Here is a 23495-nt window from a genome sequence, read left to right on the forward strand (position 1 = left end):
GACAATATGTTCCATGGTCAAGCTGAAAATGGTGCCTCTCTCCTGAAGAAAGCAAGCAACAATGCCAGTAAAACTACTGGGCCACAAAAATAACTTTTTTTGACAGACAAAACACAGTAGAAAACACATTCAAACACTATGGAAACCCCATAATGTTAAACAAAATATTTTATTTGAAAAAATTATGTTTAATCAGTTAGATAACATTACTTTTAAACTGACAGAAACAATGAGTGTTCCACTTAAAAGTATGTTACAGTCTAGAGACAATCATTAAAACACAACACTCCTAGCTTTAAAATAGGTTTCCTGAAAATGAAAATAATAAAACATCAGTAAAAAATAAGAAAATGGAAGTTTTCCCCCCCAAAGTGAACTTATCTGCCAGCTAGGGAAAGCACAAGCTGACCATTGATCCTCAAAAGCCTCATAAGAGTGCAGCCTTCGGCGGCAGTAAAGCTCTGAAGGTCTTTACCCTCAAAATTGTCCTTTAGTCAGCTCAGCTAGAGCGGTTTGACAGTTTGGGAGCTTGGCCGGCCTTAGGCATAGGCCAACTAGGCGGCCGCCTAGGACGCCGCTCTAGCAGGGGCGCTTTTTCAGTATTTATTTAACGTAGGTAGACCAGGATGGGGGCACTGGGTGGTGTGGTGGGGGGCGCTGTGGAGCCCTTTTGCCTAGGGCACCAGTTGACCTAAGGCCGCTCTCCCCTGAAACTTTGGAAGCTGGCTGGTTGTTAGTTCTTTGGAAGACTATAACCCATATAGCTAAGGCTACTGCAGCAGTGATCAGTATGAAGAACACTGAATGAATGACTGAATAAATAAATAATGTCGCCCATTATGCCTTCCAGTAAATATCCTGATCTCTATACATCAGAAATAAGATGAAAGCAGTGTGTGATAAACTGATTCTATATTTGCAAATTAAATTATTAAACTGCAAAAGAGAAGAATACTGATTCAGACTATGTGTACAATGAATTTCTTACGACAGCATATATAAACTGTTATATTTGAGACATTTATTTGATACAATGCAATAAATCTCTATGCCTCACAACCTTTGACAAATGCTACATTTTAGTGGGTTCAACATAAAACAGTCTGTACTGTGCTTGTGCTTGCCTACTTCTACAGCTTTGATTCTAAGAAATGTGCAGTCTGATTTTGTTTATGGATGGAATGGAATGAAAAAAATGTCATTTAGCAGAAATAAGATATCATAAATGTGTGACTGCCTGACTACTCATAGTTCTTAGGAAAACAATATGTTGCTTTTGATGTCTGCAGAAGGAATTCAGGTTATCAGAGGCTTCCCATACACTGGAACAGAATCCCAAGTTCATGTTAGGCAGAGCCCCTCACTGACTCTCTTCAAGAGAAATCTTGACGAGTGGATGGGAGATCGTAGGTTTACCCCAGGGGTCATCTCTGTGTCACTACTAGACAGAGGCACAGTAAACTAATTCTATTATGTAAGGGGGTCTTCACTGTGTCACTACTAGACAGAGGCACAGTATTCTAAATCTATTCTGTACACTTTTGTACCATTACTTGGGGTGGCGAAAGCCACATCACTATGGCTAGGCTTATAAATGCCCCAGGGCAGATAGCCTAGTACCAAACTATGAAACTATGAAGAAGGAATTTCACACTTCTATGGAGCAGCTGGCCAACAGGTTAATCATCTTCTTTCGGCTGTTCCCGTTAGGAGTCGCCACAGCGGATCATCTGTTTCCATTTCTTCCTGTACTCTGCATCTTCCTCTGTCACACCAACCATCTGCATGTCCTCTCTCACCACATCCATAAACCTTATCTTAGGCCTTCCTCTTTTCCTGTTACCTGGCAGCTTCATCCTTAGCATCTTTTTTCCAATATACTCAGCATCCCTCCTCAGCACATGTCCAAACCAATGTAATCTTGCCTCTCTGACTCTCCAAACCTTCCAACCTGGGCTGACCCTCTAATATACTTATTCCTAATCCTGTCCACCCTCGTCACACCCAGTGCAAATCTTAACATCTTTAACTCTGCCACATCCAGCTCTAACTCCTGCCTTTCTGTCAGTCCCACTGTCTCCAACCCATATAACATAGCTGGTCTCACTATCCTCTTGTAGACCTTCCCTTTCACTCTTACTGGTACTTGTCTGTCACAAATCACTCCTGACACTCTTCTCCACACAAGCCATCCTGCCTGTACTCTCTTCTTCATCTCTCTTCCACACTCACCATCACTCTGAACTATTGATCCCAAGTATTTAAACTCATCCACCTTCGCCACCTCTACTCCCTGCATCCTCACCATTCCTCTGTCCTCCCTCTCATTCACACACATATATTCTGTCTTAGTCCTGCTGACCTTCATTCCTCTTCTCTCTAGAACATATCTCCATCTCTCCAGGGTCTCCTCTACCTGTTCCCTACTCTCACTACAGATCACAATGTCATCTGCATACATCATAGTCCATGGGGACGCCTGTCTGATCTCGTCTGTCAACCTGTCCATCACCATTGCAAATAAGAAAGGGCTCAGAGCTGATCCTTGATGTAATCCCACCTCCACCTTAAACGCATCCGTCACTCCCACCGCAGACCTCACCACTGTCACACTACCCTCTTACATATTCTGTACCACTATTACATACTTCTCTGACACTCCAGACTTCCTCATACAATACCACAACTCCTCTCTAGGCACCCTGTCATATGCTTTCTCTAAGTCTACAAAAACACAATGCAACTCCTTCTGACCTTCTCTGTACTTCTCCATCAACACTCTCAGAGAAAACATCGCATCTGTAGTGCTCTTTCCCGGCATGAAACCATACTGCTGGTTAGTAATCATCACGTCCCTTCTTAACCTAGCTTCCACTACTCTTTCCCATAACTTCATGATGTGACTGATCAATTTAATCCCTCTGTAGTTACTACAGCTCTGCACATCACCCTTATTCTTAAAAATCAGTACCAAAACACGTTTTCTCCCTTCCTCAGGCATCCTCTAACTTTCCTAGATTTCATTAAACAATCTGGTTAGAAACTCCACTGTTATTTCACCTAAACACCTCCATGCTTCCACAGGTATGTAATTTGGACCAACAGCCTTTCCATTCTTCATCCTCGTCATAGCTATCCTTACTTCCTCTTTGCTAATCCATTGCACTTCATGATTCACTATCCCCACATCATCCAACCTTCTCTCCCTCTCATTCTCTTCATTCATCAACCCCTCAAAGTACTCTTTCCATCTGCTCAACACACTTTCCTCACTTGTGAGTATGCTTCCCTCATTATCCTTTATCACCTTTACCTGCTGCACATCTTTCCTAGCTCAGTCCCTCTGTCTAGCCAATCGGTACAGGTCCTTTTCTCCCTCCTTAGTGTCCAGCCTTTCATACAACTCTTCATATGCCTTATCCTTAGCATTCGCCACCTCTCTCTTTGCCATACACCTCCTCTCCTTATACTCCTGTCTACTTTCTTCATCTCTCTGACAATCCCACTTCTTCTTTGCCAAACTCTTTCTCTGTATACCCTCCTGTACTTCCTCATTCCACCACCATGTCTCCTTGTCGTCCTTCCTCTGTCCAGATGTCATCCCAAGTACCTTTCTAGCAGTCTCCCTTACTAGCTCTGCCATAGTTATCCAGCTATTTGGTAACTCTTCACTGCCAGCCAGTGCCTATCTTAACTCTTCCCTGAACTCCACCTCACAATTACCCTTTTTCAATTTCCACCATTTGATCCTTGGTGCTGCCCTTACACTCCTTCTCCTCTTCTTGCTCACCAACGTCATCCTACAAACCACCATCCTATGCTGCTTAACTACACTTTCCCCTGCCACCACTTTACAGTCTCCAATCTCCTTCAAACTGGCCCTCCTACATAAGATATAATCCACCTGTGTACATCTTCCTTCACTCTTGTATGTGGTACATTACCTAACTAAAACAAACGTGTTCTACACACACGTGTGCATGTACATGTGGAATGGACACCAAACTCAGTGTGTTCTATATCATTAAGATCCTGTGCACTCAGGATGTGGTATTCTATGTGCCATCCGTTAAGTGCTCCATATACAAGTGCTACAGCTGTTATTAGTATGCAGGGCACACATCAAACACAGCGGCATACCCTATGCACTCCTCTACTAGTGGCCAAGCACCTGCTGTGCCACAAACCTTACAACTATGTGCCTGCATGGCTGTTTCATTTCTTTCTCCAGTGGTACTGTCTGTGCTGAATTCAGTGCTTGCCTGCCTTTTTCACCTGCACTGTCCGGGTATCTCATCCTCCTGGCAGGTCTGGCATTTATCGCATGGTGCTATCTGCAAAACAGTCACAAATACAACACACATCTCTGCTACCAACTCCACAGCCTTGTAATGGGTCACTGAAAGCCACTATGGTGCACTTCCATACATATCCCATCCCTCCTTGTTACACTTTCTTTTACTGTGCATTCTTCTGTGGATACCCAGTGTACTGGTCCTTTAACATATCTTCTTGGTTTCACCTTATTACAGCTTTGCAGAACTTGGTCATTCAAATCTATAGTTATAAACGCTGCAGAGGGTTACTTCTCAATATACCACACATGTCATGCGAGGAACCACCAGCAATGAATGAGTATGTGCAAACAGGTGCATGACTACAAGTCTGTCCATGCCAAGGCTTGAGATGCTTTCACATCTGACTCTGGTATGAAACATGAAGGATGTCTATATTTCCGGCTGCTTGTGTCTGTAAATACATTTAAGTATACTGCATATTTTAAGTTATGTAAATCTATGCAGGTTCAGATGAAAATACACACTTGTCAAATATATAAAACTTTCACACACTGCTCACATGTATCCTACAAATAAAGCTTGTTCATACTGCTATAACTATAATATTTATTTAATCTATTTAGTACACTATCGTTTTATATTACATTAATACTCTGTATGGTGGCTGACTGGGTTTTGAATGTATACATTTTTTTAATTTCTAACTGTACTTCAGTTCAGAAACAGTTTGGCTAAACTTGCCCTTTAACATAATATGGAAAATGAATGTAGATGGATGTAGAAAGGCATTAACTGTCAGTTTTAAAATATACAAGTTTAATCTGTGAATAGCTGTCAGGGCTGTACATGCAAACAATACCATCCCCGTTATGTACAAGAAATGATAAGTTAGTCAAACCTGAAGGTCACCATTAATTTCACCACTATAAGTCAATTTACTAAAGCACAATCCTTTCCTGACTTGGTTCTATGGGTGAGAATGAATACTGTAAATTATTATTTTACTATATTTGTCCCTCCATCCTTTGTTGACTGGGTTAGTCCCACTAGGCTTGTAGCCTCTTTTCAGGGGAGAACCCAGGAGATATTTATTTAAATGGGAGAAATTTCCCCATCTCTTTTCAATGGGTGCTGTAGGATCTTTTACATAAACTTGGGCTACCATCAGCTCAGGCATATGGGACTTCATTTTAATATGTCTCATCTGAAGGATGGTTACACAATGCTAGAAAAATGGTAACTATGTAATTATTAATTTATCAAAGAATATGCACAAAACAAGACTGCTAAATATATGATTCCACACACAACACCAAACACATCACACACAGCAGACAACACACCAGTGTCTCAGAAACACAGCCCATAAGGCAAAAAAATAAACCATCATAGCCCACAAGACATAACAATGAATCAAATACAATAGTCATTGGTGAATCAGTTGTGAGACACACTGATGTCACCCTCACCAGGCTTGACAGCAGAAGGTCACGGTCAGTTGTCTGTCTGGTGCCAGAATCCACCACATCACACAAGCACTTAAGTCTCTCCACAACAAGTACAAGTACAACTCTCTCATTGTACATGTTGGTGTGAATGACTTGAAACACACCTCCCTGGACTACATGAAGACAGAAATGATTGAACTCTCAGAGTATGTGTTCCAGGCAGGTATGACCCTAACCCTAAGCAGCATCCTACCTTCACCAAGAATGATACCACAATACTAACAAAAAATTATTGACTTCAACAACTGGCTTAGTTTCTGGCGTCATTCCAAGGGGATCCATTATCTGTCTGCCTGGGATGACATGGTCGACAGGCCTCGATGCTTTGCCAGAGATGGCCTTCACCTGTCACCACTGGGCTTCTGGATCACTGGAGGACCTCCTTTCACTGGAAGATGCTGATGTCTGTGTGGTCACGGAAACTTGGTTCAGGGCTGTGGTGAGCACCCCTGCCTTACCAGGCTATACCTCATTCCACACATTCCGACCCCAAAATGAGGTCGGGAAGACTAAGGATGGTGGTGTCTCTATCTTCATCAAGGACAGGCAAACCTTCAGACTGGTTTGCCAGCATGACGCACTGGAACTACTCCAGGTACAACTAACAGTTGGCAAGATACTCATCCAAGCTATAGCTAGCTATAGATCCCCCTCCATGACTCAGGACACCAACTCATCTTACCTGGATCTACTCGACTCCATCAAGGTACCCCCTAACACCCTGATCCTTGGTGACTTCAACTACCCCACCATAGACTGGGTGAACTATTCTTGCACTAATGCACTCTCTCAACAATTCCACAACTTCATAAATTCTAATGCACTAGACCAGCTCGACTCATCTGCCACAAGGGGAGATAACATTCTAGACTTGGTTCTTACCAACATGGGCGACCAATGCACCACTCCCATAGTATGTTCTTCTCTGGTGAGATCAGATCATCGGACTGTCTCATTCGAAGTTTCTCTAGCACCCAACCCCCCCCCCCCAGCCATAATCAAGCTAAAAAGCTTCTCAAAAGCTGACTACAACCTCCTAAGGGAAGGTATCTGTGCCTTCACACCACCACTCTCCTCAGAGGATGCAGACAACTATGCTGAACAGTATGCCAGTGCAGTATTCAAGCATCTGTACAACTGCATGGACTCAGTTATAGCCAACAAAACTAAAACCTACTCCTCAAGGAAAAGCAAACCTGTTTGGTGGACATCCTCTATCAACAGGCTTTACAACAAAAGGAAGAAACTGTTGCCCAAGGGTAAAAGTGAACAAATTCCAAATTGGAAAAATTCCCTCCTTAGCTTCAACAAGCAAATTAAATCACTAGTGAAAACCTCCAAGGCCAGTTATGAATCTAAACTAGCCTCCATAAAAAAAGGGAAACCATAAAGTCTTCTTCAGTTACGTCAGAAACTTCTGTGGCAAAGCCCATGTTTGCTCCAAATTAGTACTTAACAGTATCACTTACACTGATCCTGTTGATTTAGCCAACATGCTAGCAGACAGGTTCAGCGCAAACTTCATTCCCCTGTCCCCCCCCCCAAAGTCCCTTTTGACATCCACGATACTTATCCTGCACCTGACATCTCCACAGAACAAGTGTTAGAGGCCCATCCAAGGCAAAGAACTCAGCTTCCATGGGACCTGACAGTATCCCAGGATATATTCTGCACCATCTCCAGCAAGAACTGCCTTCGCCATTGAGTACCTATTCAACCACAGCCCAAGTACTGGCTTCATTCCAGAAGAGTTGAGAAAGTACTGTTGTGCAAATGTATATGTTCGAGTGTATTCACTGTTGCAGTCATTACATTTGGGTTATCTGCTTGCAGGTAGCCCTCAGCCGGCCTGATTATCAAAGTCTTGGGTCTTGCGTCGGTTGGTGTCTCTTCTTCCATGACGTCAGGTAGTCAGGGATATAAAGCATGCAGCCGACGCCATTACATCAGTTTTTCTTGCCCCAGATGTCAGGTGCCCCCATAATGGAAAGCAATTATATATAATGTTACACCTCCAATGAAAAGCAAATACACCAGAAAGCTTAAATCCAGTAAACAAGAAGGGAGGTATAGCAAATAGAAGCTAAGGAAGGGAGGAGGCAATTAGAGAGCATTAGGACCAGCTATTAGGCCCTGCAAGACTGCAGTGGCAAAACCAGCTCCGGATTTAGAGAAAATAGGCAAGTGGTAATGCTTGGTGAAGGTATGAACAGAACTCCAGGTAGCAGCTTCTAGGACGTCCCTGGTAGTAACACCTCTGAGAAAGGCTGTTGAAGTAGATGCAGCCCTGGTGGAATGTGATCTTATCCCCTGTGGAGTAGGTTTACCATGGTGCTTATAGCAGAAATGAATGCAATGGACTACCCATTTAGAAATGGTTTGCTTTGAAGTGGCCTTCCCCTTTGCTCTGCAGCAAAGGCAACTAACAGCTGTTCCGTTTTTCGGAGAGGCTTAGTCCTGTCCAAATAAAATCTTAGTTGTCTGTGCACGTCCAAAGAGTGCGGTATTTGTTCTCCTTTGTTCTGTGGATTAGAAAAGTAGGTTGGCAAATGAATGGACTGATTAAGGGCCACACTGGATACCACCTTGGGCATAAAGGAAGGATTGGTCCTCAAGGACACCCTGTCTGCACGGAAGATGATGAAGGGCTCCACTGCCATGAGAGCCTGTAATTCAGACACTCTTTTTGCTGAAGCGATGGCTAGAAGGAAGGCTGTTTTCCAAGAAAGAAATTTCAACTCTGCAGTTGCAGCTGGCTCAGAGAGGTAGAGTGAGCTTTTCCAATACGAAGTTAAGGTCCCAGGCTAGAGTAGGGGCTCTCCTGGGTGTTCTTAAATGTTTGGCCCCTCTGAGGAATTGCTTCAGCAGTGGGTGAGAGAGGAGGGGCGGCTTAGTATTATAATGTGCTGAAATGGCAGAGGCATGAATTTTAATAGAAGAGAAGGAAAGGCCCTTGTGAAGCATCTCTGTTAAGTATTGAAGAATATACAGTAAACTGGGCACTGTTGTGCCCATCCCCTGAGTATGGCTCCAGGAACATAATCTTTTCCACTTTTCAGCATAGGATTTTCTAGTACTAGGCCTTCTTGCCTCCAGAATGACATCCAGCACTTGCTTACTGAGGGATGTTAATGGAGAGCTTAGGTAATTAGCCAGGCTGCAAGGTTCAGGGTTTGAAGCTGGGGGTGCAGAATCTGGCCCTCCTGCTGGGACAGCAGGGAAGGGATCAAAGGCAGGTGCCATGGTTCCAGCAGAGATACACTGCGCAAGAGGGGGTTCCTGTGTTGGCGTGACCAATCTGGAGCAATGAGTATTGTCCTTGGTTTGTCCTGTTTGATGTTTAGTAGGACTTTGGAGAGGAGAGGCAGAAGGGGAAAGGCATAAACTGAGACCTTTTCCCAGGTGAACGACAGGGCATCCACTTTCCAAGCATGTCTGTGGGGAGTCCTTGTGCAGAATTTGTCCAACTGGTAGTTCTGAGGGGAGGCAAACAGATTTATCTCTGGGCTCCCCCATTTGTTTCTCAACATGTTGAATATCTTTGGCTCCAGTTTCCACTTGTGTGGGTCCATGAGATTTCTGCTTAGGTCGTCTGCCATTGAATTTAGCTTGCCTGGCAGGAACTGAGCCTGTAGATGTACTTGGTAGCTCAAGGCTGTGTTCCACAGAGCCATGGCTAGTCTGCAGAGGGGGTATAAGTGGGTTCCCCCCTGCTTGTTTATGTACCACATAACAGTGGTTTTGTCTGTTTTTACCAATAATTGTCCTGGAAGTATGTGGTCCTTGAAGGCTGTCAGAGCATTCTGTACAGCTAACATTTCTTTTTGATTGCTATGCAGGTGCATTTGACTCGGGTTCCATTTGCCCTGAATGCACTGCCCTGCTAAGTGAGCCCCCCATGCATAGTCTGATGTGTCTGTTGTTAGGGTTTGGGCGGCAGGGGATAGAGTGAATGGCAGTCCCTTGTTGAGGTAGCAGGCCTCTTCCCACCCAAGGAATTCTGTCTTTATACAAGGGATGATAGGAATCACTGATTCCAGGTCCTGAGAATGTTGACACCATAGGCTTTTTAGATACCATTGTAGTTTCCTCATATGCAGTTTTGCATATGGAATTAGTAGGATGCAAGAGGCCATGAACCCCAGAGTTTGCAATATTTTCCTTGCAGTTAACTGGGCCTTTGTGGCCAGTAATTTGAAGTAGGCTGTCAGATAAACTTGTTTCTCTGGTGTGAGGTAGGCCATCTGGGAAGTTGTGTTCAAGCTTGCTCCCAGGATTACAATCTGTTGGCAGGTTACTAGATGAGATTTCTTTTCGTTTATGGTGTACCCCAGTGAGGTTAGCAGTTTCTTTACAAATGCCAGATGATTTAATAGTATGCCCTGGCTTTCTGCCTGAATTATGCAATCGTTCAGGTATGGGTATATTTGAATATTTCTTTGCCTGCAGAATGCAATGACTGGAGCTAGACATTTTGTGAATACCCTAGGTGCAGTAGATAAGTCAAAGGGCAGTGCAGAGAACTGATAGTGCATGTAGCCTGCTCTGAAGTGTAGGTATTTTCTGCAAGAATCCCTTACTGGGATGTGCAGGCAAGCTTCCTTTAAATCCAATGTTACCAACCAGGCATTTTTGCTCAGCATGGGAAGCAGCTAATGAAGAGTTAGCATTTTGAATTTTGGAATTACCAAAAAGGTGTTTAGGATAGATAGGTCCAGGATATGACTCTAGGAGTTGTCTTTTCAAGTAAGAATTCCCTAAGCCTCTTTTTGGAATCAGAGTAATCCTGGCTTTCTCAGCAGAAATGCTCCCTAAGAGTGTGCAAAGTTTCACCAAAAGAGAAATTTTCTGGATGGGAAGCAGAGGGAATGGAGTCTTCTGCATCAGAATCCTCATAGGTAGATAAGGGCAAATCCTGGTCATCAGAAGAAACAGAAATTTCAGAATCCTGATCAGAAGAATCAGAAGGAAAATCAGTTCTAGGTCTCTTAGAGGGAGAGGGGTGGCTTCCCCTAATTAGAGTAATAAGGTCTTCAGCCATTCTTATCATTTGTTTTTTAGGCATATGGGCCCGACCATGCTATTTGGACGTCAGTTTTCTAGGCGTGGATCGAGTCTTAGGCCCTGAAGAAGAAGATGGCGTCGGTTTGATATGCAAGTCAGTAAGCCTGAATACACCCTCAGAAGCCAGTGCCTGCACAGCGGCTCCGGACCCATCCAAGGTACAGACATCCGCAGGTTCCATTGTTGAAGAAGCATCTCACGGCATACTGGACTCCGAATGGGTCTCAGTAGAGGCCTGCGAATCTGAAGTAGCGGGTATCAGGGGCTGCGGAAGTGCCTCACTGAGTACTGGCGACTAGCTTAACGGAAGCGTCATCAGCAGCTTCGGACCTATGTGGTCTGTCTCTGTCTTTATCTTTACATTTTTTCAGAATGTCAGTAGTCGGATGGCTTACCGAAGCCATTTCTGGATAATTGAACTGAGTACCAAAATAGTTAGATGCAAAAATGAACCTACGACGAATAGTACGAGGATTGAATAAGGCACAAAAGTGACAGCAAGGGACATTGTGGTCTGGGCCTAAGCAAGGAATGCAGTACGAATGAAAATGTTTAGGACGTATTTGTTTTTCACAAGAAATACAATTGTTAACTTTTACTGACATCGGTTTAGAGCAAGAAAAGGATCCCCAACGGGGTACTCAGCTTTTTAGAAGACTTTGGTTCTGAAACACGAAAACGAAAATTTCAGGAGTCGGCTAACTGACACTTGCGAACTGCTTCTGCTTCGGGCACCAAAATACTGATGTAATAGCATCGGCTGCATGCTTTATATCCCTGACTACCTGATGTCATGGAAGAAGAGACAGCAACTGACGCAGGACCCAAAACTTTGATAATCAGGCTGGCTGAGGGCTACCTGCAAGCAAATAACCCAAATGTAATGACTGCAACAGTGAAACATGAAGAACATCTGCTATTGTCACCCCCTTGCACAAAGGTGGTGCCACTACTGATCCTGGAAACTATCACCCCATTAGCTTGACAAGTCTGATCTGTAAAGCCATGGAGCGCATTATTATGGATGTCATAAACAAGGACATAGGCAATTTCCAAGCACTTGACCCCACCCACTTTGGATTCGTCAAGGGCAGATCTTGCCTGTTGAATCCGGATGACTTCTTTGAGATTGTCACCAAGGCCCTGGATGAGGGAAAGTCAGTACATACAGCTTACCTTGACTTGGCCAAGGCCTTTGACACAACCCCCCACTATTGCTTCATGGAAAAGCTAACACAACTTGGCATAAATCCCTATCTCATCAGGTGGGTTTCCAACTGGCTCACCGACAGGACCCTCAAAGGCAAAACAGGCACCTCCACCTCCGATATCAGACCTGTCACTGGTGGAGTTCCCCACGGATCTGTCCTGGGACCCCTACTGTTTGGCATCTATTTCTCAGAGGTCCAGGCAAAGACAAAAGGCCTGTGGCTGACCAAGTTTGCGGATGACTAAGTTGGATGCCGTCATTGACTCCCAAAATGATGTTAACATACTGCAAGAGGGTCTCACAGCAACTAATGACTGGTGCCAAAGTCATGGCCTCAAGCAAAATGCAAAAAAATGTAGCATGCCATTCAGTAAAAACACAATCCCTACTGATTACCACATAAATGGCAACCCCCTAAGCACACAACCTATGGTGAGAGACCTGGGCACTCAGGTTGATAACAATCTCACATTCGACCATCATGTAGTGGCAGTGGTCAGAAAAGCCTTTTACTTGGTTCATCTCATAAGTAAAGGGATTGCATCCTGAAAAAAGGAGGTTATTACCTCTCTATACTCCTCCCTCATTAGACCAAGAATTAAGTAGAACACCCCGTTTGGGATGTACCTCTCCAAACATCTGCACCAACTGGAAAGGCCACTGAAATATCTCACAAAGAGAATCCATGGCCTCCAATACTTGTCCTATGCAGACAGGCTCAAATCACTATCACTCTACTGTGTATGATACAGATTGCTCAGGAGTGATCTGTCTCGCCTACAAGACAATCTCGGACCCTGCCCTACTAGAGATGCTCCATATCCATAAGTCTAACTCCTCACACACTATCCACTCAAAAGGCCTGAATCTAATATGCGACATCAACAAAACCTGCTTGAGAGACAGGTTCATCTCCCAGAGGCTGCCCAGTCTCTGGAATAGACTTCCCATACACGTCAAACAGAGCACCTCGCTGACCCTCTTCAAGCACAACCTTGATGAGTGGATGGGAAACCACAAATTTGTCCCAGGTGTTCCACCTGTGTCCCTCACTTACAGGGGCGACAGGTGCTGACTGAGGTTTCTTTTTGGGGATAAACTCTTGGCTAGGCTTGGAAGGGCCCCAGGGCCATTAGCCTAGTAACCTCCTATGACTGCCATAACTACAGATTCTTGAGAGCAATGTCTTATCAGGTCAGTGTTACTGCATTAACTATATTCTACCCCCAAAATATGTCTTCATCTCTGCATTGGAGGACCCTGCCATTGTTAAGAAGCTGTCAAAATCAACTGTGGCATACAAGGAATACCTAGAGAAGGGAGGTATGGACCCTCCGGTTCTCAGATCTTTTTCAAAAAGCAAAGGAGATGAAATGAGACCGAGACAGGAGCAGTACCTCCTGTACAAAACAAAGAAGTCCATTAATCAGGGGTTAAGTGAATTGTTCTTACTTCTACATACTAGTCTTAATCTACATACTCACAACAGACAGAACTCTCCTCAGATTACTAGTGCTTGAGATTTATGCTGTGGTTAAAGGATAGTTTTGCAACAAGACTAACCTGATGACCCACTGTTCTAGAGGATCCGGAGTTACAAATTTGCAATAAGAACTACACACCTCCAACATTAACCAGACTACAAGTCAAACTACGGCACCACAGTATCTTCCTGATTTGTTTCTAAAAGCACAGGAGAAGACAGAAGATAGGAAGGGGAGCTCTCACAATATAAACAGAAATACAAGAAAATTCACTAATCAGGGGGTAGGTGATTGGGGTGTTGACATGACAATCACAAGAGGGGATCTGGAGTTTAAGATCTGTGGTAATTATGACAACTCATGATGCTCTTGGGCTCTAGATCATCAAGGCTTTTTTAATACAGAGCATGCACTAATCAGTTTACCAAACAAGAGGCAGTAAAGAGACAGACTAACTAGATGAAGTCATTAAGCAACAGCCTTCCAAATCCTATTCTGTTCCTGAATGAACAGACACAATTATAGCGTTTAGTAAAAGCAAATGAACACAACTGAAATTTCCCTAAAACAAGACACTGAAGCTATAACTGCTCTAGCTGAATGGGCCTCAACATGCAATAATGACTTCCCTGTTAAGAACACTCAAAGATACCACTGCTTAATCTTACAAATTCCAATTTTATGAGGGAGATGAAATACAATACTCTAAAGGCATCAAGATAATTCAGTAATGGCATTTCAGACTTGATTTTGCCACAAAAAATACAGATAAAGATGAATGGATTGACTGACTGCGAACTCAAACAATTTTGAGAAGGAAATCCATAAGTTCACAAAACTGCACTGTGGTTACAGAAAAAAAAAGTTATTTTGGCCATGTGGCCTGAAATTTAGAAATCCTTGTGGCAGAAGTAACATGTTCAAGGACACAAAAACCTGAATCACAAGAATTTTTAGTCTAGAATTATGGTAAAGCCAATCATTGGAATATCAAATTAAGACATGGAGGCTTTCTGAAAGGGTGTTTAAGGTTGATGCACTAGATTCTCTAAAAGATATACTGCAAATCAACACTTGTGCTAACATTTTGCCATGAAGATGCTCGCAAAAGGCAAAAAATGTTAAAAGATGATCCCTGACTGGAGTACAACTATGCATGTGAAATAGATAAATACTTCAAACACAAATTAGGTTAGCAAGAAACAGGTTTAAACTTTTGGATCTCACTAAGCTTAGCAAATTATTTCCATTTAGAAGCACAAGTTAACTGGTTAAAAACTCATTCTTGATGGCAGAAGAACCTGTAGAAAAACACAAAAGGTATAGAGGAACACACAGCAGGGAGTGTGACTTGCCCAGGTATGCTTATGACATCAGAATTTAAATAAGTGTAGGGGTGGAGATTTTGTGTGTGTGTGTTTGTGTGTGTGCGTGCGTGTCAGGAGGAACAAGAAGAAAGCAGCTTTTTAAGGCTCATATTTATGGGGCCCATTCTTGTACATCTGCCCTTGAGTAGTACATATGCAATGTCATCACCTGATTACACCCCCCCCCCCCCATGGAATCTAAGCTTGCATCTCCTTTGGGACTCTCATCATCCAATGACACTGAGGAATGGTGCTATCTTGTGCTTTTACTAGCTGAATTTGACCTCTATACCAGATAGGTCCAGCAGACCATTTTATAAATGGACATACCTCTAGAAGGACTAGGCTCTGACCTACTGTCCAAACTTTGGTCCTTGCAGTGAAACTCTGACTGCTGCCTGAGGCAATGCACTGGAGCCACTATTTAGTGCCTGCATGAGGAGCTCTCAACTTTTGTCACTCTTCTAGAAGCAATGTAAGCCAGAACCTTTTCTTTCTGCTGTTGTCAAGTGGTAGTGGTGAACCACTGGCACTTACCACAGTGCAAAACATCATGCTCTTCCTGAGACAATATGCAGGCTAGTCCAATGAGGTTCTGACTGTTAATTTGCCAGCTACACAGACACTTAGAAGACTTGTTTCTAGACACTTAACATAAGGACTCTTACCTACAAAAGCAATAAATCATAATCTGTGCTGTGCAAGAAGAACCAAAACTGGACAGATGAGGGTTAGGCATGCATTTGTCATCAGTGCAGGACATGAAAGTGTGTGCTGCCTGTGTGCAAACATGCTCCAGAGTATGGGATCTACTGACCAAAGTCGAACAAATAGTGATTATGGCCTAGAGGAACCAATCCATAGAGTCCTCAGTATTAAATCCAACATTACCGAATAATACTAAATGTTGCCAGTTATACATTTCTAAAGTCATTTTCAGTCAAGTAAAATTTTACATGTATCTTGCAGTCTGCTGACAGGTGCCAAAGCCCTATAAATTACAGAAGTCATCCTTGCAATGGTCCTCCCTCAAACAGAACATAATTTAAATCGAGTAAAGCCTGATTCTCAGTGGTCACTGCCACTTGAATTTTATGATGCAGCACCACCAAGAAATACCCCTCCCCAAAACAATGAGGTTTAGTTTCTATAAACAAAAATAGAGAATTATCAGAACAATTATATGGGTCCAGGTAACTAACACAAATCTGATGAATGAGAAAACCGCTAAAATAGACAAAATTACCTAAAAAAACACAGGAAAGGAAAAAAAAATAAAAATAAAACCAATGTATATAAAAATGTCAAAAAACATTATAAAACTCTCTAAATGTTCTGTTCCACAGAACCAACAAAATGCTTACAAGGTCAAAATAAATTCCCTATATTAAATCTAGGACTATGACAGCATATTTAAATATATATATTGTATATAAAATCTTAAAGCCCACAGGAAGTGAAGAAACATGCTGAACAATCACACAAAGGAATAGGGCAATTTAAAATGGCAGCTATCTTAAGTTGACCCAAACTGCTGGGGGAAATAAAACTGTGTGTGCATGTGTTGGGGGTTAGGAAGAAACTGCAATTGAATGCTTTTGTACTTCTTGCTATTAACTTAATTCACAGTTCTACTTTGTAATATTATTTCTAACTATGATTTGGTTATATTAATTTTTGTTAATTTACTGCTTGATTCTAATTGTATTTGTTTACCTTTCAATTTAACCTGGGGTAGGTTTGAAAAGGGTCTGTCTAATTAGTTATAGTCCCATGACACAAATAGGTTGTTTAAGGTACGACTAACTTCTGTCAAGGCCCATTGCAAATAGGTAGCTATCTGCTTTGGTCATACAAATACGGAAGACACAAAATATCAGAATTCAAGAAAGACAGAAAACAAAAAATGCAATAAAAAATTAACATTGCATTATGATATGTTCAACTTACCTCCTACAGCATGCAAAATAGCTTCTGGTGCACAAGTGTCCCACTTCTTACATCCAGGACTTGCAAAAACATATGCTGAGGCCTTTCCCTCAATTAGCTGAATGATCTGTCAAAAGAAGCAATTACCTCTGGATTAAAGCTGTAAAACACTCAGTCTCAACTGCAGGCATCTATTATATAAAGCCAGATAATCTATCTGCATGTTGTTACCTTGTATTAACATACAGTAGTTTTTTTTCTGCTTTAACTACAAATAAAACAAATTGTTGCTGTATCAGCTAATGTTCCAGCAGTCTTTCCCTGATGGATCTTCAGTTAGGTATTTTCGTTCACAAAATGAGATTTTGTCATTTTTTTCAGCAAATTCTTGCATTTGTGGACATCCATAAACTCAACCCTATGCACATTTTGGTGAAATACACCAGCTACGTAAAAGTAAGTTCATCCAAGAAAGTTATCAGTTTGCCCCTTGGTAACAGTAACCACCCACCTGCAAACCAAGTAGCGAAGTAGATCTAACAAACATTTTTTATTTCAAACTTTTGCTCTTTTTAAACATGGTGTCACAGTTTAAGTTACAACTTGGTTCTCATACAGTAACAGAAAATAAAACAAACCTTAAGAATGTTTTCCATTATTATCTTGGTACAGTATACATATACATTTTCTTACGAACAATTGTATTCAGTCCAACATTACACAAATGCTAAATCCATGTCTTCTTTTAAACCTCACCTCTCCTTCCAAGCATTATTCTGCATATATTATAACCACAAATTCCAGTTATTCCTAGGACATTTGCTTCTCTCTAAAAAGTCCCCCTCCAGTTCTTATCTTCTTTACAATATTCAATATTCCCATTACAACTAATTTAAATTTTGAATTCTATTTTTTTTGCCATCAATAGCAATAAACTTAGTAAGGCCTTACTATGTCTATGCAATTCAGATAGTATATCTAAGATCAAAAGAATAATTTCTTCTGTTACTATCATTTGTTTTTAACAACAGTTCTGTCAATGTGCCCTAGGGATTTTTAAGTTTGCCAGCTTGTTACATTCTCAAAATTGTTCACAATCTAAGATTTATTACCTACGTTATGAAAATTCCTCTGAAATTTACTGGTTAAATGCCTATGTAAATACTTCCATACAAAAAACCTGAACCTTCTGGATTCAGCCACATACTTGACAGCCTTAAATAATTTTCCCATTCTTCCTTTGTAATTTGTCTTTCTATTCCCCTTTTCCCAATCTTTTCCAACCTTCTCTAATTCTTAAAGTCATAGTGGTATTTTTGAATAAACCATACCATTTATCCCTTTTTAACAGCTTTATGAATAAAGAACAATGAAATAACCAAGAACTATGTAAATGGGACCGGAGGAGTTTTTTGAAATTACTTTTGCTTTCAGTGGTCCTAATATCTACAGGGATGGTAATCCATGCTTTTGCAACAGAAATGGAAAACAAGGAGTCCCCAGAGCTATTGTTGCTTTTGCCTATGTCAGCCAGTGCTTTATTGGTGAATCTTAATAGGCGTTTGTTAGAGCAGATATTAAGTAGACCTTGAAGAGCAGGAACACTATTGGGATAATATAGAATTTGGTGGGCTACTGAAAGCTGGTTATATGTGAGCAGATTGGGTAATTCTAGGCAGGATAGTTGCTTGATTGCTATGCAGTGGTGTTTTCTGAAAGGAGAATCAGTAGCAAACCTAGCTATTTTATTGTAGCAGATATTTAGTTTGTTAAAGTCTGCTTTGTTTAGGCTGTTGAGTATGGGGGAGGCATAGAGGAGTGTGGATAGTAGGTGGGTTCTTGCAATGGTGGCTTTACTGTCATTAGGGAGGTACTTTTTTCATCTTATGGCCTTTCTTTTTTTTGTCTGTGCAATGTGCATATCGAATTTCATATTGTGATCTATGATAACCCCTAGAAGTTTGGTGCGTTGGACAGGTATGATAGGGGTGTTATTAGCTGAGAATATTGTGAATGGTGGTATGGGGTCTAAGGCTCTAGTGGAACAGAATATAATTAGCTGTGTTTTACTGGAGTTAAGTATTAGTTGGGAGTTTGCTAACCAGGTTTCAACAGAGGTAAAGGGCTCTCTTGTCATTTCGTGAAGTTGAGGGAGTGATGGGGTGGAGTAGATTAGAGTGGAGTCATCGGCGTACTAGACTAGAGTGGCATGCCGGGTAGCTTTGTGAGTTGGTTGGTGAATATGTTGAAAGGAAGAGGTCCAAGAATGGATCCTTGGAGACCTCTATGGTGATAGGTAAGAGGGGCGATGAGGAGTTTTGCCATTTTACTGCTTGTTGGTGGCTGGTTAGACAGTCTTGAAACCACTATAGTGTGGAGTGGCTGAGATTAAGATCAGAGAAAGCAGAAACGAGTTTGGGATGGGAGACAGGAGAGATCTAAGAATACAGTGGATACTGGGTTATCATTGTTTCAATGTTGGTTTACTGCGTTTTCTAAAGCTAATAAGGGATGTGGTAGTATTGGTATTGGGGCAGAATCCATGCTGGGTGCTGGTTAGCAGTTTATTAGTGAGGAGATAGTGCATTAGTTGGGAATGTATACATTTTTTGAGGAATTTGGATGAGGACAGAATGGCAATTGGACAGTAATTAAATAGTGCTACAGAGTTACCTCCTTTGTGGAATGGTATTACATGCAAAATTTTCCTCAGAGAAGGAACACGCTGTTCTGATAATGAGTGATTAATGATCATGGAGACTGGATAAGAGATGTCTTTGGCTGTGATCTTTATATTCTGCAGGTAATTTGTCAGCAACCAGGGTTGTGGGCTTAAGCCTATTTAGGTATTTATATATTGTGCTAGTTGGGACAGGCTGTAAGAAGAGGTTTTGGTCTGCTGGTATGGAAGACAGATTTGAATGTGAGGTAGGAGAGCTATTAATGGTGAGGGCAAGGATGGATTTGGTGAAGTGTTCGTTGAATTGGGTGGCAATATTATTGGTGGTGGTGTCAATGATTGGGGGTGGAGTACTGGTCATTCCTGGTTATAAGATTTTATTAATGGCAGCCCAGAATTTTTGTGTTTGTTTGAAGGCCTATATAGTGGTTTCCTTTGTCTGTCCTAATTTGTTTTTTGGCTTTGTTCTGTAGTTCCTGGTATGCCTGTCTATTAGTTTCAATTTTATTTTGACACCAGGAGTCCCATGATCTCTCTCTCTCTTTGTTTTAGCAGTAGACAGGTATCTCTAGTCAGCCAGGGGGCACAGATGGATTTAGTTCTGATAGGGGCAAGATGATTCAGAATGTTTAGGAAAGTGTTATTGAAGTAGTCTATGGCACTTTCCAGGGGGAGAGATGAGAGTGGTCTCCAGCTGCATTGATTAAGTGCAGATATGAAGTCATGGATTTTGAAAATCTTTGTGTACTGGATTTGCCGGAGGGTGGAGGATTTCAATGGATTCATTTGGTGTCTAATTATAAAGGTGGGAAGGTGGTCGCTGAGGGTGTCTGGGAGAGAGCCAAGAAAGTCCAATATTTCCAGATTTTCTTGTTCTACTCCTGTTCATAGCCTTCCTCTCAAACCCTGTGTCTACTTCATTTCCGACATACTCTCGATTCTTCTAGTCAACTCTTGTGCTTTTTCCCCCTCTCAAGCATTTTCTGTTGAAATGCTGGAAATATTTCACTGGCACAGTCTCTCTGTGGTCTTTATTACCAGAAGGAAAAGAAGCAGAACTGCCTTCTGTTTCACAGCTCACTTTTTGTTGGACAAACTTTTGTATTTCTTCCTTAGCATGTACTTCACCAAAATTGATTTTGTTCCTCTAGGAAAAATATTTTGAAGATAGCGCGGTAGAGCAGTTTGAATCTCATGCCTGCTTCTTGACATTACCTGAATAATGGGATAAATTTAATCCTCCTCCTCTTCTTGGTGTACAATGAGTAGTCATTCTCCACAAACAAACACTTTGCTGTCTCCCACTTTTAGTATTTTGTCCTTTTGCCACATTTTTGTCAGACTCACCTCCTTCTGTTGGTAAGATTACATCTTTACTATTAAAGGTCTAGGTTGTTTTCTCATAGCCAGGTTTGGAACATACACAAGATGTGCCCTTTCAATTAATAATTCCTGTTGTGGAATACCAGTCCAGTTGCTTATTTGTGCTTTCCTAAATGAATACAGTCTGTTCACCCCAGCTTCTAGGGTAGAGCAAAAAATTTCAGGTTTTCCCTATGTGCTCTGTCCTCTAATTCTATTATTTTTTGAAACATCTCTTAGGTTCATAGATGGGTACTAGGCTATCTGCCCGAAGGCATTTATAAGCCTACCCAGAATGTGTTGGCTTTCACTGTCCCCTTAGATTAGTACCCTGTGCAGCCACTGAAGTGATCCCCGAGGTAAACTTTCTGTTTCCCATCCACTCGTCAAGGTTGCTTTTGAAGAGAGTTAGCAAGGAGCTCTGCCTAATGTAGACTGGGATCTTGTTCCAAAGCATGGGAAGTCTCTGCGACACGAATCTATCTCTCCAGCACGTCCTGTTTATTGTTGTGGTGAGGTTTAGATCCCTAGAGCATGTGGCTCGAGGGGATAAGGTTTTCTTTAGGTGGAGCATGTCCATCAATTCTGGGTTGGACATGGCCTTGTATGTCAGGCAGAGATCACCTCTGAGTAGGCGGTATGCAACCGAGTACAACTGGAGTTTCTTCAGTCGAGCTGCATAGGGCATCTGTTTGAGGCCATTGATCCTCTTGGTGAGGTACTTCTGTGGTCTTTCCAGCTGTTGCAGGTGTCTTGTAAGGTACAACCCAAATGGGGCGTTGTACTCTAAGATGGGTCTGATGAGTGATGAGTAGAGGGGCACAATGACCTCTTTTGATCTGGATGTGAACCCTTTTGTGATTAGGTGGGCCAAGTAGCAGTATTATTCTAACCACTTTGGCAATGTGATTATCAAAAGTGAGATTACTATCTACTTGGGTCCCCAGATTCCTTATTACGATTTCCATATTTAGGGGACTACCACCTATGTGGTAGTTTGTAAATACTTTTGTTTTTTCCAAAGGGGATGACTATGCACTTTTTGGCATTTAGCTTGAGGCCATGATTTTGACACCAGGTATCAGTCTCAGTGAGACCCTTTTGGAGGATGATTGTGTCAGCCGGAGAGTCAATTATAGCTCCTAGTTTGCAGTCGTCTGCAAACTTGGTCAGCCATAGTCTCCTGTGCTTGCCTGTACCACTGAGAAGTATATGCCGAACAGGAGGGGTCCTAGGACTGAGCCCTGGGGAATACCACTTGTAACCCGTTTAGAGACCGACCTAGCTCCCGTAACTCTCACCATGTGGGTTCTGTCCGTGAGCCAGTTGGCAACCCATCTTGCGACGTAGGGGTTTATGTTCAGGCTGGTGAGCTTGTCTATAACACCAGAATGGGGAATGGTGTTGAAGGCCTTAGCGAGGTCTAGGTAGGCTGTGTGTACCACCTTTCCCTCGTCTATAGCCTTGGTAACTGTCTCAAAGAAGTCCACCAGGTTTAGGAGGCATGATCTGCCCTTAAAGCCAAACTGGGTAGGGTCCAGTGTTTGGAGGTTCCCAATGTCTCTGTTAATGAGTTCCATGATGATGCGCTCCATAGCCTTGCAGACCAAGCTAGTCAGGCTTACAGGGCGATAGTTCCCGGGATCTGTTGTGGCTCCACCTTTGTGGAGCGGAATAACCGTTGCTGTGCTCCACTCTATGGGTATGTAGCCTGTGGAGAAGCTGAGTTTGAACAGTGTGTTTAGGTGAGGGGTTAGTTCGTCTTTGAGCTTGTGTAGGATGTAGCCTGGGACACCGTCTGGTCCCATTGATGCTGAGTTTTTGGCTTTGGAGAGGGCTGTTTTAACCTGAGTGTCTGTGATTTCAGGGACTCTACATTCTTCTGGTATGGTTATGGGCCCTTTTGGGGGTGAGAGGGGGGTGAAGTTTGCGCTGAACCTGTCTGCCAGGATGTTGGCGATATCGGTAGGTTCAGTGTATTTTTTGCCATTCTGCACTAGCTCCAAGCAGATCTGAGCATTGCCATTTAGATTCTTGACATAGCTAAATAATGCTAATCTTCTTGTCAGTCTCATATTCAGCCAGCCTTTTCTTCATTTTGACCTCTGAGTTTTGCAGTTTTATCACCTTATCTAAACATCTGTTTAAAGCTTCTTCCATTTTTCCCAGTCTTTTACTGCTTGAGTTGATATACTCCATCAGTGTTTCATTTATTTTCACCAGGTATGTGCAGTTGTCTTATACTTTCCTCTAGGTTACTGGACGTCATGTCTGGAGTTTGCACTGCTTTTTGCTGAACAGCTACAGTACTTTTCCCAGTCAGTGTTTTTTTTTTGGTCGCCTTTTGTAGCCAATTTTCCTTAAGGTCCTCTGTATTTATTTTTTCCTGGCATCCAGGCAGTGAACTTACTAGCCAGTTACTGAAATTTACACAGAAATCTAGGTCCACTGGCTTTCTCTGCTAAGTTTTTGTTTTCACAATGGGAGAGCTAGAATTAAGCTGTTACTCAATTTGCAGCCATCTTGGAAGTCCAAGTCAATATTGTCTTCTTAGTACAGATAGTGGTCACCAAGAAAGCAAGCATTAAACCCA

General features: G+C 42.2%; 1 protein-coding gene across 1 annotated transcript in view; it reads right to left on the bottom strand.

The window, feature by feature from the left end:
• BPNT1 (3'(2'), 5'-bisphosphate nucleotidase 1) overlaps positions 1-23495 on the bottom strand; it is a 561382-nt gene that overhangs the window by 38914 nt on the left and 498973 nt on the right. The window contains exon 8 of the mRNA XM_044061632.1: positions 16882-16987. Within this exon, the coding sequence (XP_043917567.1) occupies positions 16882-16987 (106 nt within the window). The remainder of the gene's footprint in view (positions 1-16881; positions 16988-23495) is intronic.

The sequence above is a fragment of the Protopterus annectens genome, chromosome 1.part0 (genome assembly GCF_019279795.1).
Source record: "Protopterus annectens isolate FY-2018-M chromosome 1.part0, PAN1.0, whole genome shotgun sequence".
Classification (NCBI taxonomy): domain Eukaryota; kingdom Metazoa; phylum Chordata; order Ceratodontiformes; family Protopteridae; genus Protopterus; species Protopterus annectens.